The sequence below is a fragment of the Scyliorhinus torazame genome, chromosome 21, assembly GCF_047496885.1.
Source record: "Scyliorhinus torazame isolate Kashiwa2021f chromosome 21, sScyTor2.1, whole genome shotgun sequence".
Classification (NCBI taxonomy): Eukaryota; Metazoa; Chordata; class Chondrichthyes; order Carcharhiniformes; family Scyliorhinidae; genus Scyliorhinus; species Scyliorhinus torazame.
Genome location: NC_092727.1, coordinates 81522838 through 81544736, shown reverse-complemented (window position 1 = coordinate 81544736; position 21899 = coordinate 81522838). Strand labels below are relative to the sequence as shown.

General features: G+C 49.0%; 1 protein-coding gene across 3 annotated transcripts in view; it reads left to right on the top strand.

Annotated features, from left to right (window-relative positions):
* Positions 1-21899, top strand: part of gosr2 (golgi SNAP receptor complex member 2) — a 110298-nt gene that overhangs the window by 57724 nt on the left and 30675 nt on the right. For 2 of the 3 annotated variants that reach the window (XM_072486985.1, XM_072486984.1), the window contains exon 5: positions 17270-17410. The exons of the other annotated variant lie outside the window; for it this stretch is intronic. In XM_072486985.1, coding sequence (XP_072343086.1) covers positions 17270-17410 — 141 coding nt within the window. The remainder of the gene's footprint in view (positions 1-17269; positions 17411-21899) is intronic. 3 annotated transcript variants of the gene reach the window in all.

Below are 21899 nucleotides of genomic sequence, written 5' to 3'. Positions count from 1 at the left end.
AGGCTATGATTGTTGTTGAACTTTGCATGGAGTCCAGAAGGCTTTAAAGTGCCCAGTCAAAAGATGAAGTCCTGCTCCCCGAGCTTGTGTTGAGCTTCATTGGAACACTGTAGCAGCCCAAGAAAAGGAAGATCCAAGTGGGAGCAAGGTGGTGAATTACAATTACAAGTGACAGGAAGTTCAGTGTTATGCATGCATACTGAATGGAGGTGCTCCACAAATTAGTCAGTCAGTCTGAGTTTGGTGTTCCCAGTGTAGAGGAGACCATATTATGAGCAGCAAATACAGTATATTAAATTGAAAATGGTGCAAGTAAGTCACTCTTTCATTTGGAAGGAGTTTTTGAAACCTATGATGGTGGAATGGGAGGTGGTGAAAGGGCAGGTGCAGTATTGCACCTCCTGCCCTTGCATGGAAAAGTGCCGTATGAAATTGATGGAGGTGCTTGGAGTGACCGAGGAGGACCTGGTAAGATGTGGTGGAAATGGCGGAGGAGAAATCCAGGCCGCTTTGTCTTCAGGTAGAAGGTTGTAGTTTCCTGTAATGTTGCAATGGTAGTAAATTTTTTTTTTGATAAATAATTTTTATTCAAATTTTCACAATATATCAGCAACAAAATACAGAAAGAAAAGAACAAACCCCCCCCATACACATAAATAATAAATTAACAGCCTTCATCAACACAAAGGCAAAAATACACGCCCGCTCAAGAAAAAACGCCCCCCCCCCGGGTTGCTGCCGCTGCTGACCATCTTCTAACATTCTGCCAGGAAGTCTAGAAACGGTTGCCACCGCCAGAAGAACCCTTGTACCGATCCCCTTAAAGCAAATTTCACCCTCTCCAATTTAATAAACCCCGCCATATCGCTGATCCAGGATTCCACGCTTGGGGGCCTCGCATCCTTCCACTGAAGAAGTATCCTTCGCCGGGCTACCAGGGACGCAAAGGCCAGAATAGCGGCCTCTTTCGCCTCCTGCACTCCCGGCTCCTCTGCCACCCCAAATATTGCGAGCCCCCAGCCCGGCTTGACCCTGGAACCTACCACCCTCGACACCGTCCTCGCTACACCCTTCCAAAAATCCTCCAGTGCTGGGCAGTCCTAGAACATGTGGGTGTGATTTGCTGGGCTCCCTGAGCACCTAACACACCTGTCCTCGCACCCAAAGAACCGGCTTATCCTTGTCCCGGTCATGTGAGCCCTATGCAGCACCTTAAATTGTATGAGGCTAAGCCTCGCGCAAGAGGAGGAAGAGTTGACCCCCCCTAGGGCATCCGCCCACATCCCCTCGTCAATCTCCTCACCCAACTCCTCCTCCCACTTACCCTTTAGCTCCTCCACCGAGGCCTCCTCCTCCTCCTGCATCACCTGATACATTGCTGAGATCCTTCCCTCTCCAACCCACACCCCCGACAGCACCCTGTCCTGGACCCCGCGTGGCGGAAACAGTGGGAACTCCACCACCTGCCACCAAACAAACGCCCTTACCTGCATATATCTGAAGGTGTTCCCCGGGGGGAGCCCAAACTTCTCCTCCAGCTCACCCAGGCTCGCAAACTTCCCGTCCACAAACAGGTCCCCCATCCTTCTAATACCTACCCTGTGCCAGCTCAGAAACCCTCCGTCCATCCTCCCCGGGACAAACCAGTGGTTCCCCCGAATCGGGGACCGCACCGAGGCCCCCACCTCCCCCCTGTGACGTCTCCATTGCCTCCAAATTTTGAGGGTAGCCGCCACTACAGGGCTCATGGTGTACCTCGTTGCAGGAAGCAGCAGCGGCGCCGTCACCAGCGCCTCCAGGCTCGTGCCCACACAGGACCCCATCTCCAGCTCTTCCATGCCGCCTCATCCCCCTCCATCACCCACTTACATACCATTGCCACGTTGGCGGCCCAATAATACCCACAGAGGTTAGGCAGTGCCAAACCCGCCCCCATCCCTGCACCGCTCTAGGAACACCCTTCTCACCCTCGGGGTCTTCTACGCCCATACAAACCTCATAACGCTCCTGTTAACCTGCCTGAAGAAGGCCCTAGGGATCAGGATGGGGAGGCATTGGACAGGAACAAAAACCTCGGGAGCACCGTCATTTTAACTGACTGCACTCTACCCGCCAGAGAGAGTGGCAGCACGTCCCACCTCTTAAACTCCTCCTCCATCTGCTCCACCAGCCTCGTGAAGTTAAACTTATGTAAGGCCCCCCAGCTCCTAGCCACCTGGACCCTCAGGTACCTGAAACTCCTCTCCGCCCTTTTTAGAGGGAGCTCACCAATCCCCCGCCTCTGGTCCCCCGGGTGCACTACGAACAACTCACTCTTCCCCATATTAAGCTTGTACCTGGAGAAATCTCCTAACTCCCTAAGGATCCTCATCACCTCCGGCATTCCCCCCACCGGGTCCGCCACAAATAGCAGCAAATCATCCGCACAGAGCGACACCCGATGCTCCTCCCCACCCCGCACCAGCCCCCTCCAGTTCCTCGACTCCCTCAACGCTATGGCCAGAGGTTCAATCGCCAGTGCAAAGAGCAGGGGGGACAGGGGACACCCCTGCCTCGTCCCCCGGTGTAGCCGGAAATACTCTGACCTCCTTCTGTTCGTGGCCACACTCGCCACCGGGGCCCCATACAGCAGCCTCACCCACCTGATGAACCCCTCCCCGAACCCGAACCTTTTCAACACCTCCCACAGGTACCCCCATTCCACCCTATCAAAGGCTTTCTCTGTATCCATCGCCGCCACTATCTCCGCCTCCCCTTCCATCGCCTGCATCATTATAACATTCAAGAGCCTCCGTACATTGGTGTTCAACTGCCTTCCTTTCACGAACCCCGTCTGATCCTCGTGTATGACCTGCGGCACACAGTCCTCTATCCTCATGGCCAAAATCTTTGCCAGCAACTTTGATTCTACATTTAAGAGTGAGATTGGTCTGTATGACCCACACTGTAGAGGATCCTTGTCCCGCTTCAGGATCAGGGAAATCAGCGCTCTAGACATCGTCGGGGGCAGAGCCCCCTCTTCCCTTGCCTCGTTAAAGGTCCTTACCAACAGCGGGCCCAGCAGGTCCACATACTTCTTGTAGAATTCAACCGGGAACCCATCCGGTCCCGGTGCCTTCCCCGCCTGCATGTTCCCTATCCCTTTGACCAACTTCTCCAACCCAACCTGCGCCCCCAACCACACCACCTGCCCCTCCTCCACCCTCGGAAACCTCAGCCGATCCAGGAAGCGACCCATCCCTCCCTATTCCAGTGGGGGCTCAGACCGGTACAGTTCCTCGTAGACGTCCCTGAAGACCCCATTGATACCCACCGCACTTTGCACTGTGTTCCCTCCTCCATCCCTAACTCCCCCGATCTCCCTAGCTGCCTCTCGCTTCCGAAGCTGGTGCGCCAGCATACGGCTTGCCTATTCTCCGTATTTATATGGCCCCCTGCGCCTTCCTCCACTGCGCCTCCGCCTTCCTGGTGGTCAACAAATCAAACTCAGCCTGGAGGCTACGCCGATCCCTAAGCAATCCCTCCTCCGGGGCCTCCGCGTACCTCCTATCCACCCTCACCATCTCCCCCACCAACCTCTCCCTCTCTCTCCTTTCCGCCCTCTCCTTGTGTGCCCTAATGGAGATCAGCTCTCCTCTGACCACCGCCTTCAGTGCCTCCCAGACCACCCCTACTTGCACCTTCCCATTGTCATTAGCCTCCAGGTACCTCTCTATCCACTTCCGGACCTGCATGCTCACCTCCTCGCCCGCCAGCAACCCCACCTCTAGGCACCACAACGGGCGCTGGTCCCTCTCCTCCCCCAACTCGAGGTCCACCCAGTGCGGAGCATGATCAGAAATGGCTATTGCCGAGTACTCCGTATCCTCCACCCTCGGAATCAGCGCCCTGCTCATGACAAAAAGTCAATCCGGGAGTAGGCCTTGTGAACATGGGTGAAGAATGAAAATTCCCTGGCCCCCGGCCTCGCAAACCTCCATGGATCCACCCCTCCCATCTGGTCCATGAACCCCCTCAGCACCCTGGCTGCCGCAGGCCTCCTGCCCGTCCTAGACCTAGAGCGATCCAATGTCGGATCCAGCACTGTGTTGAAATCCCCCCCCCCCCCATTATCAGGCCCCCTGTCTCCAGGTCCGGAATCCGGCCCAGCATACGCCGCATGAACCTCGCATCGTCCCAATTCGGGGCGTATACATTGACCAACACCACCCGCTCCCCCTGCAGCTTGCCACTTATCATTACATACCTACCGCCATTGTCTGCCACAATGCTCGACGCCTCGAACGACACTCTCTTCCACACCAAGATCGCCACCCCCCCCCCCCGATTTTTTGCATTCAAACCCGAATGAAACACCTGCCCTACCCACCCCTTTCTCAACCTTACCTGATCCGCCACCCTCCGGTGCGTCTCTTGAAGCATGGCCACATCCGCCTTCAGCTCCTTCAGGTGCGCGAACATGCGGGCCAGCTTGACCAGCCCATTCAGTCCCCTTACATTCCAGGTTATCAGCCGGGTCGGGGCTACTCACCCCTCTCCCCCGCCGACTAGCCATATCCCTTCCTAGGCCAGCCACGTGCCCGCGCCCCCCGCACGGCCCATTCACCACAGCGGCAGACCCCTGCCCCGACCTCTTCTACCAACTCCAGCTCCCCCTTGGCCATTCCAGCAGCAACCCGGTCCCAGCCAGGGGCCCCCCTACCTGCATTGCTCCCCCCATTGCACTCCCGTAAGTTAGCTGACTCCTGCTGACCCTGGCCACTCCCGCGGCTCCATCGACCCCCCGCAATGTGGAACTACCCCCCACCCCCCGGTCCTCCAGCGGGATACAAAGAACAAAGAACAAAGAAATGTACAGCACAGGAACAGGCCCTTCGGCCCTCCAAGCCCGTGCCGACCATACTGCCCGACTAAACTACAATCTTCTACACTTCCTGGGTCCGTATCCTTCTATTCCCATCCTATTCATATATTTGTCAAGATGCCCCTTAAATGTCCCTATCGTCCCTGCTTCCACTACCTCCTCCGGTAGTGAGTTCCATCCATTCCACTCCCAGTGCGGGAGAAAAAGCCAGCGCTTCCCAGCTCCGGCCCCGCCCCTTCAGCCCTAAACGCGGGAAAAAAAGCCTGCGCTTTCCCATCGCCCGGCCCCACCTCCCCTGGCGCAGCTCCCTTTCCAGGCCCGGTCCCACTACCCCCAACTCGGGCCTCTTTCCCCCCCCCACCCCCCTGCGGTGCCCCATCTCCCCTACTGACCATCAACCCCCCAAGCAGTTTACCTCCCCCCCCCCCCCCCCCCCCCACGAGCCCGCTCGGCGGACCTAACTAAAACAATACCCAATCAACCCTCAAAAAACAAAGAACCCCCCCTCGAAATACAACCCAACAATCCCCAACCATCCCTTCACCGCGACCCCTCATCCCCGACCCTTAGTCTGAGTCCAGTTTTTCGGCCTGAACAAAGGCCCGCCTCCTCCGGGGACTCAAAATAGTGGTGTCGATCCTGATAGGTGACCCACAGACGCCGGCTGCAGCATACCGAACTTTACCCCCTTCCTGTGCTGCACTGCCTTCGCCCGGTTGTAGCCGGCCCTCTTCTTTGCCACCTCCGCATTCCAATCCTGGTAGATCCGGACCTCCGCGTTCTCCCACCTGCTGCTCCGCTCCTTCTTGGCCCACCTTAACACACACTCTCGATCAGCAAACCGGTGGGACCGCATCAGCATTGCCTGCGGCGGCTCGCTGGGTTTAGGCCTCCTCGCCAGCACTCGGTGGGCCCCCTCCAGCTCCAAGGGCCCCTGAAAGGCCCCCACTCCCATCAGCGAATTCAGCATGGTGACCACGTAGGCCCCCACGTCCGATCCCTTCAGCCCCTCCGGGAGACCCAGGATCTGCAGGTTTTTCCGCCTCAACCGGTTCTCCGTCTCCTCGAACCTCGCCTGCCATTTCTTGTGGAGCGCTTCGTGGGCTGCACCTTCACCGCCAGACCCAGATTCTCGTCCTCGTTCTCCGAGACCTTCTGCCGGACCTCCCGGATCGCCGCCCCTTGGGCCGCCTGGGTCTCCTGCAGCTTATCGATTGAAGCCTTCATTGGCTCCAGCAGCTCTGCTTTTAGTTTCTTAAAACAGAGCTGGAGAAGCTCCTGCGCCCACTGCCGCCACGCTGCCTGGTCTCCGCCCGCCGCCATCTTGGTCCTCCTCCCTCGCACCTTTCTTTGCTTCAATGCCACTTTTTTAATCGCCCCACTCCTGATCCATTCCATACACTATCGGGGGAATGTTGCTGTCTCCTTCCCACACCGGGAAACATCGAACAAGCGCCGTTACGGGCCCTAAAAAGAGCCCAAAAGTCAGTTTTTAGCGGGAGCTGCCGAACGTGCAACCTAGCTCCGCATAGCCGCAACCGGAAGTCGCAATGGTAGTAATGACACACATGCGTCTCCACTTCTGAATTGCTTTGTAAGAAAGCTAAGAAGCTCTTGTTAAAATCCTTTCCATTTCGTAGCTTTCATTATTTCAGAGGCATCTAAAATTCAACCCCCAAGTGACCACACTGATATTGTTTGGGAGAATTCCTCCAATGTGTCATTTGTAGAATAGTCTAGTTTGATTATGTAAGTTCTGTTATTTCTTCCAAGTGCATGAGAAATATTCTTTCTAAGGGGCCTTTACCACATGTTTTATTTGGTTTGGCTGACCAGCACCTTACCCTTGCTGTGAAATCTCTTGTGTTTCTTATATTTAACCTGCAGCTACGTTCTAAAATGGGCGTAGCTGCTTCTCAAGCTGCTGTGTACATGTTGAGAACCGAATGACTGGCTGAGGAGTGTGTCCAATTGGGAGGAATGGAACCTGCAGGCTAGATCAGTAGGCTTGAGATTAAATAATGTGCCCTTGGGAGAATTCTGTACTGCAATGTGGAAATAAATGCTTGGGTAGCTGACAGGAGCTTTAGAAACATTGAACGTGGAGGTGTGGATCATGTTTTGGTGGGAGTGGCACTAAAGTAGTGGTGGTGGTGAGAAATATTAGGGAGGTGGATATAGACATTCCAAGATGCCCTACCACTTCTACTTCATCACTAAGACCACCTACTTCCATCTGCATAATATTACCTGTCACCGTTCCTATCTAGGCGCAGCTGCAGGTTAAACCCTCATTCGTGTCTCTGTTACTTTTAGACTTGGCTATCTCAGCAGTCTGGTCAACACGCCGTCTTCTACCCTGCATAATTGTCAGCAAGGTTTGTGCATTTGAGAGTGCAAGCAGTGAAGTAAAGCTGGATCTCGGCTATAGGTGATAATGTTGGGAGATCGATTGTCCGAGTTGACTATTACAATCCCAGACCAGCTCCAACAGTGGCTAGGATACTAGACAGATACCCCAATATTTTCTAATTTTGTAAGACTGTGAGGAAAGGATACTTCGCTCCAGGAGTGATTGCATGAAGTAATAGGGAGATAGTATGTTATATTAGAACAAACTTTTATTCCTAACACAGTATTAAAATCTTTAACATCACACCAAAAAATAGCTTACAATTGCCCCTTAAACAATACTACTTAATACAGTGAATACAATACCCTTAATTACTATCTTTATTCCCACTTGAACAACAAGGAAAACAATCTCATCTCTCAATTCACTTTAACTACCAATGGCACACAGGAATGCTTGCTTTACAGAGATGTTCTTTGAGAAAGAGAAATCTCTTGAAACTGCTTTGCAGAAACGATCTGACTCCTGTTAGACCCATGCAGAATCTCTGGCTGTATGTCTTCCGGAGATGCTTATCAGCTTGTTTCAGCACCCCCTTATTCTCAGACAAGTCTGCACTGCTTTAAAGACCATTGATCTATTTTAACTGAACTGCAGCGAGAGCAAAACCGCTTCACGTCTGGACACAGCTTCATTCTGCTCTGCTTTCTCCAAATGTCTGATGCCTTAGCTACAACTAGCAACTACACCATCTTACCAAGCTGAAATCTAATTAACTCCACAGAGAATCCCCTTAAAGCAAAATTCCATCAGCCCAAGTTTTTTATCATGGTTTATGATGTACCATCAATTGACGACAGACGAGGAGTCGGGTGAAAAAACTGTGGCTTTAGTCAGCTTAAAGACACCTGCTGGCAGCCGGTCCCAGAATGAGGGCAGGGCTGGAGGTTGGCCACCTTTATACATGAGCCCGAGGGGAGGAGCCACAGGCGGAGCCAGCAAGGACAAGCCCAGGCATGTAACAATACAACAATACAATACAATGGTTTACCACATTCACCCCCTGTTTAAAAAAAAAAAAAAGTGTCCGGCGGGGGTGAAGTGGACGGGTTGAGTTATAGATCGAGTCTGTCGGGGGCTTTGACTTTCCGCTGTGACCGCCTCAGTCCCGGCTGTGGTGTGGATATTTGTGTTGGATGAGGTGTTGAGGCCTGCGTGTCCAGGAGCGTGTAGTCTTCTGCGTCTCGTAGTAGATGAGTAGCAATGGGGGGAGATGGTGTAGGGTCGGGGGTAGTGGTGATGGTCACTGGGGAACCTACGGGTGCCAAATCCCGATGGGAGACTGTCCTCCCGCCCGTCATCGTGTGCCACGTAGGCATATTGGGGGTTAGCATGGAGGAGAAGGACCTTTTTGACCAGTGGATCCGACTTATGGCTCCTCGCATACTTCCAGAGGAGGACGGGCCCTGGGACTGTCAGCCAGGAGGGGAGAGAGACCCCTGAGGTGGACTTCCTGGGGAAAACAAACATCCTCTCATGAGGGGTCACATTGGTGGCGGTGCACAGGAGCGACCGGATGGAGTGGAGCGCATCGGGAAGGACCTCCTGCCAGCAGGAGACAGGGAGACTTCTTGACCGTAGGGCAAGAAGGATGGTCTTCCAGACCGTCGCGTTCTCCCTCTCCAGCTGTCCGTTTCCCCGGGGGTTGTAGCTGGGTGTCCTGCCTCAGGCGATGCCCTTGTTAAGCAGGAACTGACGCAGCTCATCACTCATGAAAGAGGAACCCGATCACTATGGATATCGGTGGGGAAACCGAACAAGGTGAAGATGCTGTGCAGGGCCTTGATGACTGTGGCAGAGGTCATGTCAGGGCATGGTATGGTGAAAGGGAAACGTGAGTACTCATCAATGATGTTGAGGAAGTACACGTTACAGTCAGTGGAGGGGAGGGGCCCTTTGAAATCGACGCTGAGGCGCTCAAAGGGGCGGGGAAGGCCTTTAGCAGGTGTGCTCTGTCCGGCCGATAGAAGTGCTGTTTGCACACCGCGCAGTCCCTGGTCATGGTCCTGACCTCGTTGGAGTAAGGCAGATTGCGGACCTTGATGAAGTGGAAGAACCGGGTGACCCCTGGGTGACAGAGGTCATTGTGGAGGGCCCGAAGTCGGTCTACTTGTGCGCTGGCACATGTACCGTGGGATAGGGCATCTGGGGGCTCATTGAGCTTCCCAGGTCAATACAAGATATCATAATTATAGGTGAAGAGTTCGATCTTCCACCTTAGGATCTTGTCATTCTTGATCTTGCCCCGCTGTGTGTTATTGAACATGAAGGCAACCGACCGTTGGTCAGTGAGGAGAGTGAATTGCCTGCCGGCCAGGTAATGCCGCACAGCTTCCACAATGGCTTGGGCTTCCTTTTCGATGGAGGAGTATCGAACCTCGGAGCCCTGGAGGGGACGGGAGAAGAAAGCCACGGGCCTGCTCGCCTGGTTGGGGGTAGCAGCCAGGGCAATGTCGGACGCATCGCTCTCCACCTGGAACGGAATGGACTCGTCTACTGCGTGCATCGCGGCTTTAGCAATATCTGCTTTGATTGGTTGAAGGACAGGCGGGCCTCAGCCGTCAGGGGAAAAAGGGTGGATTTAATGAGTGGGCGGGCCTTGTCCGCATAATTGGGGGCCCACTGGGCGTAGTAGGAGAAGAACCCCAGGCATCTCTTCAGGGCCTTGAGGCAGCGGGGGAGGGCAAGTTCCAGAAGGGGGCGCATGGGGTCGGGCGCGTTTTCCACAACGTAGCCAAGGATGGCTAGGCGGGTTGTGCGTAAAACGCATTTCTCCTTATTGTATGTGAGGTTAAGGAGCTTGGCGGTGTGGAGGAATTTTTGGAGGTTGGCGTCATGGTCCTGCTGGTCATGGCCGCAGATGGTGACATTATCGAGATACGGGAACGTGGCCCGCAGCCCGTACTGGTCAACCATTCGGTCCATCTACTATTGGAAGACCGAGACCCCATTGGTGACGCCGAAGGGGACCCTGAGGAAATGGTAGAGGCGACCATCTGCCTCGAAGGCAGTGTATTGGCGTTCCTCCAGGCGGATAGGGAGCTGGCAGTACGCGGACTTCAAGTCGATGGTGGAGAAGACTCGGTACTGCGCAATCTGATTGACCATGTCAGATATGCGGGGAAGAGGGTACGCATCGAGCTACGTGTACCGGTTGATGGTCTGACTAGTCGATGACCATCCTGTGCTTCTCCCCAGTTTTGACGACCACCACTTGGGCTCTCCAGGGGCTAGTACTGGCCTCTATGATCCCTTCCCGCAGGACCTCCGACCTGATAAAGGCCTTGTGCCGAGCACTGTATCGTCTGCTCCTAATGGCGACGGGCTTACAGTCCGGGGTGAGGTTAGCGAAGAGCGGGGGTGGGGCGACTTTAAGGGTCGAGAGGCTACATCCGGTGAGGGGGAGCAGGCGTCTATCGATTTCCAGGGTAAGACTTTTGAGGTGGCACTGGAAGTTAAGACCTAGTAGCACGGCAGCGTAGAGTTGTGGGAAGATGTAGAGTTTGAGTCCTTTGAACTCTACGCCCCGTACTGTAAGGGTTGCAACACAGTACCCACGGACTTCCACGGAATGAGATTCGGAAGCCTGGGAGATTTTCTGGGTCACGGGTAAGATCGGGAGGGAGCAGCGCCGTACCGTATCTGGGCGAATGGAACTCTCCATGCTCCCGGAGTCGAACAGGCAGGTCGACTCGTGACTGCCATCATGGATTTGGCGAGGTGAGGTTCGGGCGGCACGGTAGCATTGTGGATAGCACAATTGCTGTACAGCTCCAGGGTCCCAGGTTCAATTCCGGCTTGGGTCACTGTCTGTGCGGAGTCTGCACATCCTCCCCGTGTGTGCGTGGTTTCCTCCGGGTGCTCCGGTTTCCTCCCACAGTCCAAAGATGTGCAGGTTAGGTGGATTGGCCATGCTAAATTGACCTTAGTGTCCAAAATTGCCCTTAGTGTTGGGTGGGGTTACTGGGTTATGGGGATAGGGTGGAGATGTTGACCTTGGGTAAGGTGCTCTTTCCAAGAGCCGGTGCAGACTCGATGGGCCGAATAGCCTCCTTCTGCACTGTAAATTCTATAATAATCTATGAGGTCGAGACTGGTCGAGGATGATAGAGGCGATCTTCGGAAGGTGGGCGGGCCGATCGGACGAGTAGGGGTTTCGGGAGGCGGTGGGGCGAATCAAAGACGGCGGCCCCCGCGGGTTGCATGTAGCGGGTGGCGTCAAAGATGGCGGCCCCCACGGATCCCACGTGGCAGGTGGCGTCGAAGATGGCGGCCCCCACGGGTCGCACGTGGCGGGTGGTGTTGAAGATGGCAGCCCCCACAAGTTACACGCAGCACTGCTGGGCTTACAAACAGGTCGGGCCTGGCAGACTTTAGAGAAGTGGCCCCTCTTATCGCACCCGTTGCAGATCACGCTCCTCACTGGGCAGCGTTGCCTGGGGTGCTTACCCTGGCCCAGAAGTAGCATTTTGGGCCTCCGGGATTGGCAGGTTGCCTGCACAGGCTTGCGGCGCCCCCGGGGTGGGTGATGGCGTTGCCCACGACGTCCAAGAGGGTGCCGCGTGGTCGGAGGTGTACGCATCCAAGTTGCGGAAGGCCACTTCTAATGAGTCCAAAATCCGTACTGTTTCTTGGAAGTCGAGTGTACCCCCTTCTAGTAGGCGCTGGCAGATGTAATTCGATTTTATGTCTGCGACATAGGCATCCCGGATCAGCAACTCTGTGTGCTCGGCAGCCGATACCGCCTTACAACTGCAGTTCCAGCCGAGTACCCGCAATGCACGCAGAAATTGGGCTTGCGATTCTCCGGGACGCTGTCGCCTCGAGGCAAGGAGATGCCTAGCGAAAACCTCGTTGACTCCCTTAACATACTGTCCTTTGAACAGCGTTATAGCATCCTCGTATGAGTCAGCGTCCCTGATGATAAGGAAACTTGTGGGCTCACCCGGGAGTTGAGGATTCGCAGCTTGTGGGTCTTGGCGACGGCGATCGCGGAGGACTCGACGTACGATTCGAAGCAGCGTAGCCAGTGTTCAAACGTAATAGTGACGTCGGCTGCTTGGGGGTCCAGGCGATTAGGTTTTAGCGATGGATCCATCTGAAAATTTTAAGCTGATTAAATTGATGTACCATCAATTGACGACAGATGAGGAGTCGGGAGAAAAACTGTGGCTTTAATCAGCTTAAAGACACCTGCTGGCAGCCGGTCCCAGAATGAGGGCAGGGCTGGAGGTTGGCCACCTTTATACATGAGCCCGAGGGGAGGAGCCACAGGCGGATCCAGTAGGGACAAGCCCAGGCATGTAACAATACAACAGTACAATACAATACAGTGGTTTACCACAATCTAATTGCACCCTGGCTCCCAAAATATTCTTGCCGTTCAAACTAGGATTTATTTTGAGACATGATTGCAGCAGTCACACACACAGCAACCCAGGCTTTTAACCCTTGCTGTACCAAACACCTGAAATTCCTACTTTCATCACATTGACCATTTGAATTTTGAAGGACATGGCTTTGCAGCTGGTTTGATTGCTGTTCGGACAGTTGGAAATAGAACCTTGGTAGGGCACCCTGATGGAGAAGGCATCTAGTGAACCTGCGAACAGAATATGCTCCTATTTACTGAAACAATGCTGGAGATAGATGGTGGTGATGGTGAAATGATTCATCGCCACAGAAAACAATGGAAAGGTTGAGGAGAGTTTAAAATCTACTGTCATAATCACAAAAAGGATGCACTTGACTCATTGGACTATATTGTTCTCTGTATTGTGGGTGGAGTAGACAACATGGTGAGGATAATCTATCGAGGAATGATTGGAGGATGGGATGAAAGATTTCAAGGCAAAGACACACTTGCCAGATGAGGCAGCCATCAGACTGAACTGAAGGATCTAGGATGGGCTTTTTTAAACGAGAGAATAACAACATTAGCTTTGGCAGAGGAACAGTGCCAGAAACAACAGTTTGTAGATCAAGAAGAATTGTAATAAATCAGTAAACTGTGGTATGAGGATAGATTGGAGAGATTGGGACTGTTTCCCTTGGGGAAAGGAAGGCCGAGAGGGCATGTGATAGCGGCTTTCAAGAGAAGCTGTTCCCATTCGAGAGCATCAAGAACTAGAGGGCGCATCTTCAAAATTGCAAAAGGAATAAAAGTGATACGAGGAAAAAATTTTCATCCAGAGAATGGTTGGAGTCTGGAACAAACTTCCTGAGAGGGTAGTGACAATGGCAAGTTCAATCGAGCTGTTCATAGGGAATTGGATTGCTATCTAAAAAGAAATTTGCATGGTTACTGGACTGAGACAGGGGAATGGGTCTCTTTCAGAGAGCCAGTGCATACTCAATGGGTCGAATGGCCGCCTGCACTGTAAAGAGTCTGAATTAGCGGAGTGATCAACAGCTGAGTGGAGGGCAGTAAGGAGAGCAAGTAGTGGATCTCATAGGAATCTGGTGAAAGGTTGGTGATGAGGGACCAGGGAGAAGTGTGGAATGGGAGCTGTGGAAAGTGAGTGGTCAGGAGTAGAGGAATTGATGGGTGAGAGTAGATGAATAATCTTTTCTGAAGACAGAAACACAAAAGCTCCACATAAGCTCCCCCACATCAAAGGTGAGATGCAAGGAGTGGAGCTTGAAGGAGCTGTAGGATTTGACAGCTCAATGCTGCTGGTAAAAACTGTGCACGTACTGGCATCCAGTGATAGAAAGGGTAGTTGTATTTCCTTACCTCAGAAGCAGCTCAATGTAGTTGGGTGAGTTGGTAAATATTCATGTATCTGTTCATAGGTTGTCACTAATAAGCAAATATTGGTTGGAAAAGCTTCCTTTACACTGAGTAGCTGGTGTCCCTTCTCCTTGACGGTATTTGTATCTTGCCTTTCCAGGCACAAATTCAAGCTCTTCAAAATTTAGATGCTATTGTTGAAGATGGTTATTTTGACGGTCTGTTAATTGACTTGTATTTGCACACTTGGGACCCATTAGTTTTTCATTACTTCTGGCAACAGAACCAAATCAGTGGGTAGCATTTGCAGGTTGATGCTTTCCACTGCATAAGCAATAGGACCATGTGTAGTTTGTTATTGAGTCAGTTATTTACTATTGCCTTTTGCAAAAGCTAATCTGACATTAAAAGTTTTTTTAAAAATTGAGAACTAGAAAATTCAGATCTCCACTTATTTTCTTGCAGTCAGGGTGCTGCAGCTTGTTTCTGTAGCCGGAGGAGGCAGTGGTTGTGAATTGAGTTGTAGCATTAGAAACAAGAAACTGTGCGGTTACAAAACATCAGTTATATCTGTTTGTCCTGATATTCATTTCAAGAGCTGTGGGGCGGGTTTCTGGTGCGGCATGCCGTCGGGATTCTCCGTTTCACGGGCTGGTCAATGGGGTTTTCCATTGGGGGGCAGCCCCATGCCGTCGGGAAACCCGGGGGACTGCCAGCAAAATGGAGAATCCCGACGGCGGAGAATTCAGCCCATCAGGTGATAAAGGAACCTTATGCAAAAAGATAGAATTATAATCTGAATCTCCGTGTGAAATACAGATCGTCCTGCGAGATCTCCCAGTGCAGTAGTTTAATAACGTTTTGCATATCTGTAAAGTGAATGATGTACAGTAATCTGGTGGTAAAATAAATGTGAATTCATGCTGTGTAATAAAAATTACTCTCCCTTTAGATAGGAGCCACATGAGAGGCTTTAATATCTTCAACTTTGCACACTAATTAAGAAGATAATTTACTAAGTAAGATGCAATATTGAGGTATGCAACATGTTACTAAATAGGGTGAACCGTGGGCGGCATGGTAACACTGTGGTTAGCACTGTTGCTTCACAACTCCAGGCTCCCAAGGTTCGATTTCTGACATAGGTCACTGTCTGTGCGGAGTCTGCACGTTCACCTCGTGCCTGCGTGAGTTTCCTCCGGGCTCTCCGGTTTCCACAAGTCCCGAAAGATGTGCTGTTCGGTAATTTGGACATTCTGTATTCTCCCTCTGTGTACCCAAACAGATGCCGGAATGTGGCGACTGGGGGATTTTCACAGTAACTTCATTGCAGTGTTAATAATGTAAGCCTACTTGTGATAATAAAGAATTATTATTATTACCAATCGGTCCACCAATAGGTTTGAATGTAGAAGGCCCTTCAACCTATTTGATACCTTTCCAGAAAATGACCTTGTTAAACTTCCATTATTGGCTCAGTTTTTTAAAGGAGTCTACTTTACCCCACCACCCTTCTTGTCCTAGATGTTGACCGTCCTCAGACAAAGAAATGTTTTTGCCCCAAAATCTGAACCCAAGTCGTTTTACTGAAAGCTGGCTGTGGGTATCTGAAAGCATTGTTCCACTTATTCTTTGTCACATACCTCTATTGGGCTCTTTGAAATTTCATGACGTTGGAAGAGACCTTGTACTGATCACAGTTCATTCCTCCAACAAACTGTACAGTTTGGTTTTCACAGCAGGTCTCTCCTTATGTCTTGCAACCATTTTTCCCACCAAGTTACTCCTTTTGAGACAGTGGCCGCGACCCCCCCCCCCCCCCCCCCCCCCCCCCGCCACGGATTCGCTAACAGCGAAGGAGGATGCTATTGGCTGCCGGATTTCCCTGCAGCGCAGCTGGCAAGCAGCGCAAATGGCCATTGACTTTTGTGGGACAGGACCAGAAGATCCTGCTGACACCCAATCGCGACCTTCCACCTCCCTTGGAAAACCCGCCGGGGAGAAGCCTGGAAAATCCCAACCATTGACTCACTACTAGGGTCCTGTGTTGTGGATACCTGGTTGCCTGGTATATGTGTGTTGTCTGAGTGACCATTTGTCATGTGAGTTTAGATATTTTAAGTGTTGATGTGCAGCTTGACCATGAGCTTGATACCATCCTTTGATGCCCACAAATGTGTATTTCCATCAATCGATACTGACCGCAAACAAGAAATCTAATGCTTCTACTACCACCACCCCTACTGCCAAAGCCACAAACAGTGTAACCAGTCTCATTATCCTTGCCACCATCCTGATTGAGATCTAACTTGGTACAGATTGGGTGTTCAGCTCATTTTGTATCGATGATCAAATCGCCGCATTAACAGGTTGAAGCGCATTTGAATTCCATTTAACAGCGTCTAATCATTACAACCGTAGATTGCATTTGATTGTTTGCACTTCACACAATGCTAAGTTGCAAGGTAAATCCTGAGGCAGCATCTAACTTTGACTTGAGAGAAGCTGGAAGTTTTGATCAAAACCACAAAACTGGTTGACACCAATACCATAGCTGTGGTGCAAATGTAGAATCACACACTCACTTTCATATGAACAAATTCAGTAAATCATAGAATTTGCAGTGCAGAAAGAGGCCATTCGGCCCATCGAGTCTGCACCAGCTCTTGGAAAGAGCACCCCACTTAAGCCCACGCCTCCACTTAAGCTCCAGCAACCCCACCTCACCTTTTTTTTGTTGGACCCTAAGGGCAATTTATCATAGCCAATCCACCTAACCTGCACATTTTTGGACTGTGGGAGGAAACCGGAGCACCCGGAGGAAACCCACGCAGACACGGGGAGAACGTGCAGACTCCGCACTGACAGTGATCCAAGCCAGGAATCGAACCTGGGACCTTGGAGCTGTGAAGCAGTTGTGCTAAGCAAATGATTAAAGATGTTCTCTTTTTTGGTCCTGAACAGTAGTATCACAATTATATGGTAAAGTCGACGATTACTTCAATTTACAATAACAGTAGAGGTCTCTTGTTTTCATATTGTTTGACATTTACATTTTTATTTATTATTTGCACAATCCTTTTTTTGAAAAATGAAATATGTTATGCCAGCACAGATTAAGGATAGCCTGTAAGCAAAATTGCCCTAATAGTTAAATGTTTGGGGAAAAAAGTACTGAACTGTACCGTATACATTTTGTTTTATATTGATACTGAGAAGAATCAGAGCGGGTAATGAGGACCTCCCATTTTTTGTGCAGGATGCTGACACCTCAATAGCAATAGACGAGTCCTTGCAGTTTAACACTTCTGTAGTCAATGCACACAAAGGAATGGATGATCTCCTGGGGAGCGGGTCCTCTATTCTAACTGGACTACGGGATCAGCGGATGACTCTCAAGGTGGGAAAAAACAAAACATACAGGATCTCTAAAAGGACCCTGTTATTTGTAATCTTTTTGTGTCGAATTATCTTTCACTGACTTAGCACAACATTTCATAGCATTTTTATTGAATAAGGTTGCTAAAGGAATAGGCTGGTGTGGCCCTGTAGGGCTGTGCTATCCTACTCCCATAACTGACTGGAGTCCTAAATCTATTGGATTTTTTTGTTAATTTAATGGTCAGTTCAATATCTTGAGTCAAAGTAGCAAGAGCAGCTCATCTTTGTGCCTAATGATTCCCAACAAAATAATGTAACAGTGTTACAAAATAATGTAATGTAACATTTGAAAAGCAATATTGAAGCCCTGTTGACTCCACAGATTTAATGCAGCATTTGTCATTTCGGAGCTTGTAGATAGAGAGGATGTACCTGACATAGAGGAGAGGATCAAAGCATCCTCATTGTAATGATCACAGATACAAATACTTTCCAGAATTATCTCCAGACTTTTCATATATGAACAAAGTGAAATTCAACATGTCTTTTATTTTGGCTGGAAAATCCAAATGGCCTATTCCTGCTCCTAAGTTTCTATATATATCTTGCACAATGGTTTTCTTCACAAGTGCAAAAGGCAAGCTTTAATGCCCATTGTCTCAATAAGGTGAAGTGATTGTGGATTTTCTAGAAGCCAATATTCTAAAAACTGTGAGGAATAACTTTGTAGCGTTCACAAATTTGGCTGCACTTCTGATGAGAAAGTTTCATTCTTTAGACAGGTGAGAACATACCCACACGTTTCCTTTCCATCCTGCTGGTGAAGGTGCTAACACTGCTGTTGATTATTTTACAAGATCAGTTCATGATGTTGAATTTTTATTTTATTTTCACACCAATGTTTTGTATGCCATTTATTTTCTATTCTCTGTCTGGAATTACACCTTTTCTATTATAAACTGACCGTATCGTATCTTCATTCAGTATCCTCCACGTTGTGTAAGAGTTAGCCTCGCTCCTTCAGTTTGAGAATCAACACACTCTTTGTGCAAAAGGAAATGCAACCATAGTGTTGCAGGTGGTAAAATGCTCCATAGGAGTCTTTCCTTTTGATCATTCTTATTATTGTTGGGTGAAGAAACTATTTTTATCATTTTATTCATCACTACACAAGCCGGAATTAGGATATGATCCCCTTGACGTAGATAACTCTCAGAGCTCCAGGCCTCACACAAAAAAAGATGGATCATCTCAGCAGTTTTTCTTTGCTCATGGCTCATGGACCCAAAGTAACAGGTCACTAAGCAGCAGTAGCCAATGGATGGCCGAGTGCGTCAAATACTAAAGCCATTTTGCAAAAAGCTAATGAACAGACTCTATCATTTTATTTGTTCCTGGGCATTTGTTCCTCGGCATAGCTCAATCATGTTCTATTGATGACATATAGAAGACTTGTGAAGCAATCCTTGCAGTTCATGAAATGTAACTGCTGAGATTTAATTGATGCCTTTAGCAGATTGGCCTGACAACTGTTATGCCTTATCCATCTTCAGCACTCCCAACCTCAACTTTGTGCCACCTATGTGTTCCTGTTTTCCTGTTGTGTGGAGGATGCAGTGTCAAAGGATGGATGACCTGCCTGTTGTGGTCATTAATAAAATATTATTCCTCCTCCACCCATCTGCTGTGCTCAAACACCTTACAGCAGTATAGTTGCTTGTTGTTTGACAGAGTCTGTACACAACAGGTACTCTTTCATCTGTTCATACTTCAGCCCTGTTGGTGGCTATGTTTCTGCAGAAGAATTGATAGTGCATCATAATTCCGGACTGGGCTGTAATCTATGCCTGCCCAAGTTTGGATTGTCTATATGGCACCTAGACAGAGAGAGCTTTTATTACTTCACTTTGCACTAAAGTCAAACGCAAGCACTAGAGTTGGAAAGCGAATGCTTCCCTCTTAGCTGCCACCTTTGGAGGTCAACTACTCCATCTACCTGTTATTCCTCTTCACTGCTGAGCTGTAGGCTATTGATAGAACAGGATTTTTTTTTAACCTGCCCCGTTTTGTTGTTAGAAGCCAGACTGCATCAACCTACAGAACACAAGTGAAGTTCCGTTTTAATAGCATTCTATCTCCTCTAATTCAGGTGCTATTATTATAGTCTTGCCTGGTGTTGCATTACTTCATCTCATGTGAGAAGGAGCAAAGTAAAGGCTGAATGCAAACCTTGGATCAGGTGAGCCAAGAACTGAAAAGCATGGAGACTGACAAACAAAAAACAATGAATAGAAGAGGATGGAAGAAGCGGTGTTTTAAAAAAAAAAAAAAATCATTGATCACAAAGGGAAAGGATCTTAATTTAGTGCTTCGTGCCCCTTAACTGTTGTCTCTGCCACATTCAGTTTGTTGAGGAAAATGGGCTGGGCACCTGCTCTGTCCTTCGCAGGTGCCATTTCCAGCAGAATGATACAAAGGCGCACATGACTAGCTCAGGGTGATTGCCTGCCTTCCTTCCTTCCTGTGTGCAGTATATTTTGTTTGGATGCATAAGCAGAAAGAAGATAGCATCTCAAACTTTCACGTTGGCCTGCTGATATCATTCTCATAATTAATAATTGGATTTCCACAGTTGAAAAGATTAGATCTATCTTGGTTATTGAATGAAAACTGACTGCAGGTTTAGAGCTGGTCTATTGCTTGGCACCAGATTTATTTATAACTTATTATTTGTGGAATTTTTGAACACTGTTTTCTTGCATGATACAACTTGACGAGCTGTGTGCCTTTCAATCTGTGACCTCCCTTTCACTTTCCAGTCTCTCAGGAATGAATATAGACTGTGTTTAATAATTAATTCTGATAAGATTCCCACTCTGTCCAGTGTCTTTAAAAACAAAATTTGTGCTACATCATTTAAAAACAAATCAGTGGTAATCATATTTAAATCGCAGTAGTAAAGATATTGGGCAATTACTGTAAAACACGATAAATGTATGTAAAACATCTGAGAACAGTTCACAAGGGTTAATTCTCCCCTTTATCTATTATTTGCCGTTCATACTACTTGGAGTCGAATAATTTGAGTTTTCCTTTTGAGGCACAGAGAAGTTAGTCTTGTGAAATATTGTAGTCTTTATCAGGCACAGAGGATTTCTGCATTTCAGTGAACACCAGAAACCTCAAACCCCAAAAGATTCAAGAACAGAAATGCTGGACAATCAGCAGGTCTGACAGCATCTGTGGAGAGAGAACGGAGCTAATGTTTAGAGTCTAGATGACTCTTTGTCAAAGTTGTTTTTTCCCCAGTCCCTTTGAAAATGTGGTTGTTATGAGGATCAGAGCAACAAGACACTTCTGACAGATGACATTCTTATATTCTTAATACCTTATATCCTTAAACTTTTTTTCTAATCTGCACTAAGATGACCCTATGGAATACAAATGAGAAGGAAATGCACTCTTTCTGGAACAATAGTGTGCTTTTTATTGTCTGCAGGAGGCAATTTTAAACAAATAACCTAATTCACTCAGTATTCTGGAAACTGGATAAATGGGTCTCAGCAGTCATCTTGCATTTAAATAAGTGAGTGGAATTCACCTTACATCTCGGAAGCCACAGGCTAGAGATCTAAAAGTGAATAGTTTAAAGTACATTGATACAATGAACTCTTTATGAAAGAATATTATAATGCCATATAACCTCATGACCACACTGGGAAGATTTGGAAAGGTAGCTGCTGGTAGTTTTTGTTTATAACAAATTAGCAAAGATTGTACAGTTTGAGAGTACGTTGATTGACATTTTGTATCAATGTGAAAACATTAGTTCCTTTTATCGTTCCTTACGTGAGAGTAGTTTTTCAACAATTAGCCGACACCTTAATTATTTCTCCATATATGTGATGTGATCCTGGACTATAGTTATGATGGAATAAGCCAGGCTATCCAATGTGAATCTTCTATTGAGTGATGTACATGGATAAATGCACAACTTGTTCCATCTCCTCTCTCTGAAGCGGTACAACTTTGTTTCACATAAGCCTCTAGTCTTAATGTGGTTTACTCCTCCTGCCATCTGTTCATCTCACTGTCCTCTGGTGACTGACTCATGCAGTTGTGTGATTCCATAGATGCTCCTTACTGCAAAGACAGCTATTCATGCAGAGGCCAAACCACTTGGTGCCCCCCTCCCCAGGTTTCCACAAATTAACACTTTCCATCAGTGTCACTGGACGGGGATCAGAATCTAGAATTATCTCGCCCTAAATCCAATTGCAATTGCTGCTCATTTGAAATCCGTTAACTCTGCACGGACTACCAATGGGGCCTGGCATGTACTGACTCCATCCTCTCTCTGGCTACTACCGAAGGCTGACAACCCATTTGCAACATTTAAGTTGTATTTGACCTTGGGCTGGGATCCAACCCAATACCTTTTTTGTTACCTCTGAAACATTGCCTTCAGCTCACCTGCTCATCCATCAATGCTTTTGTTACTTCTACTT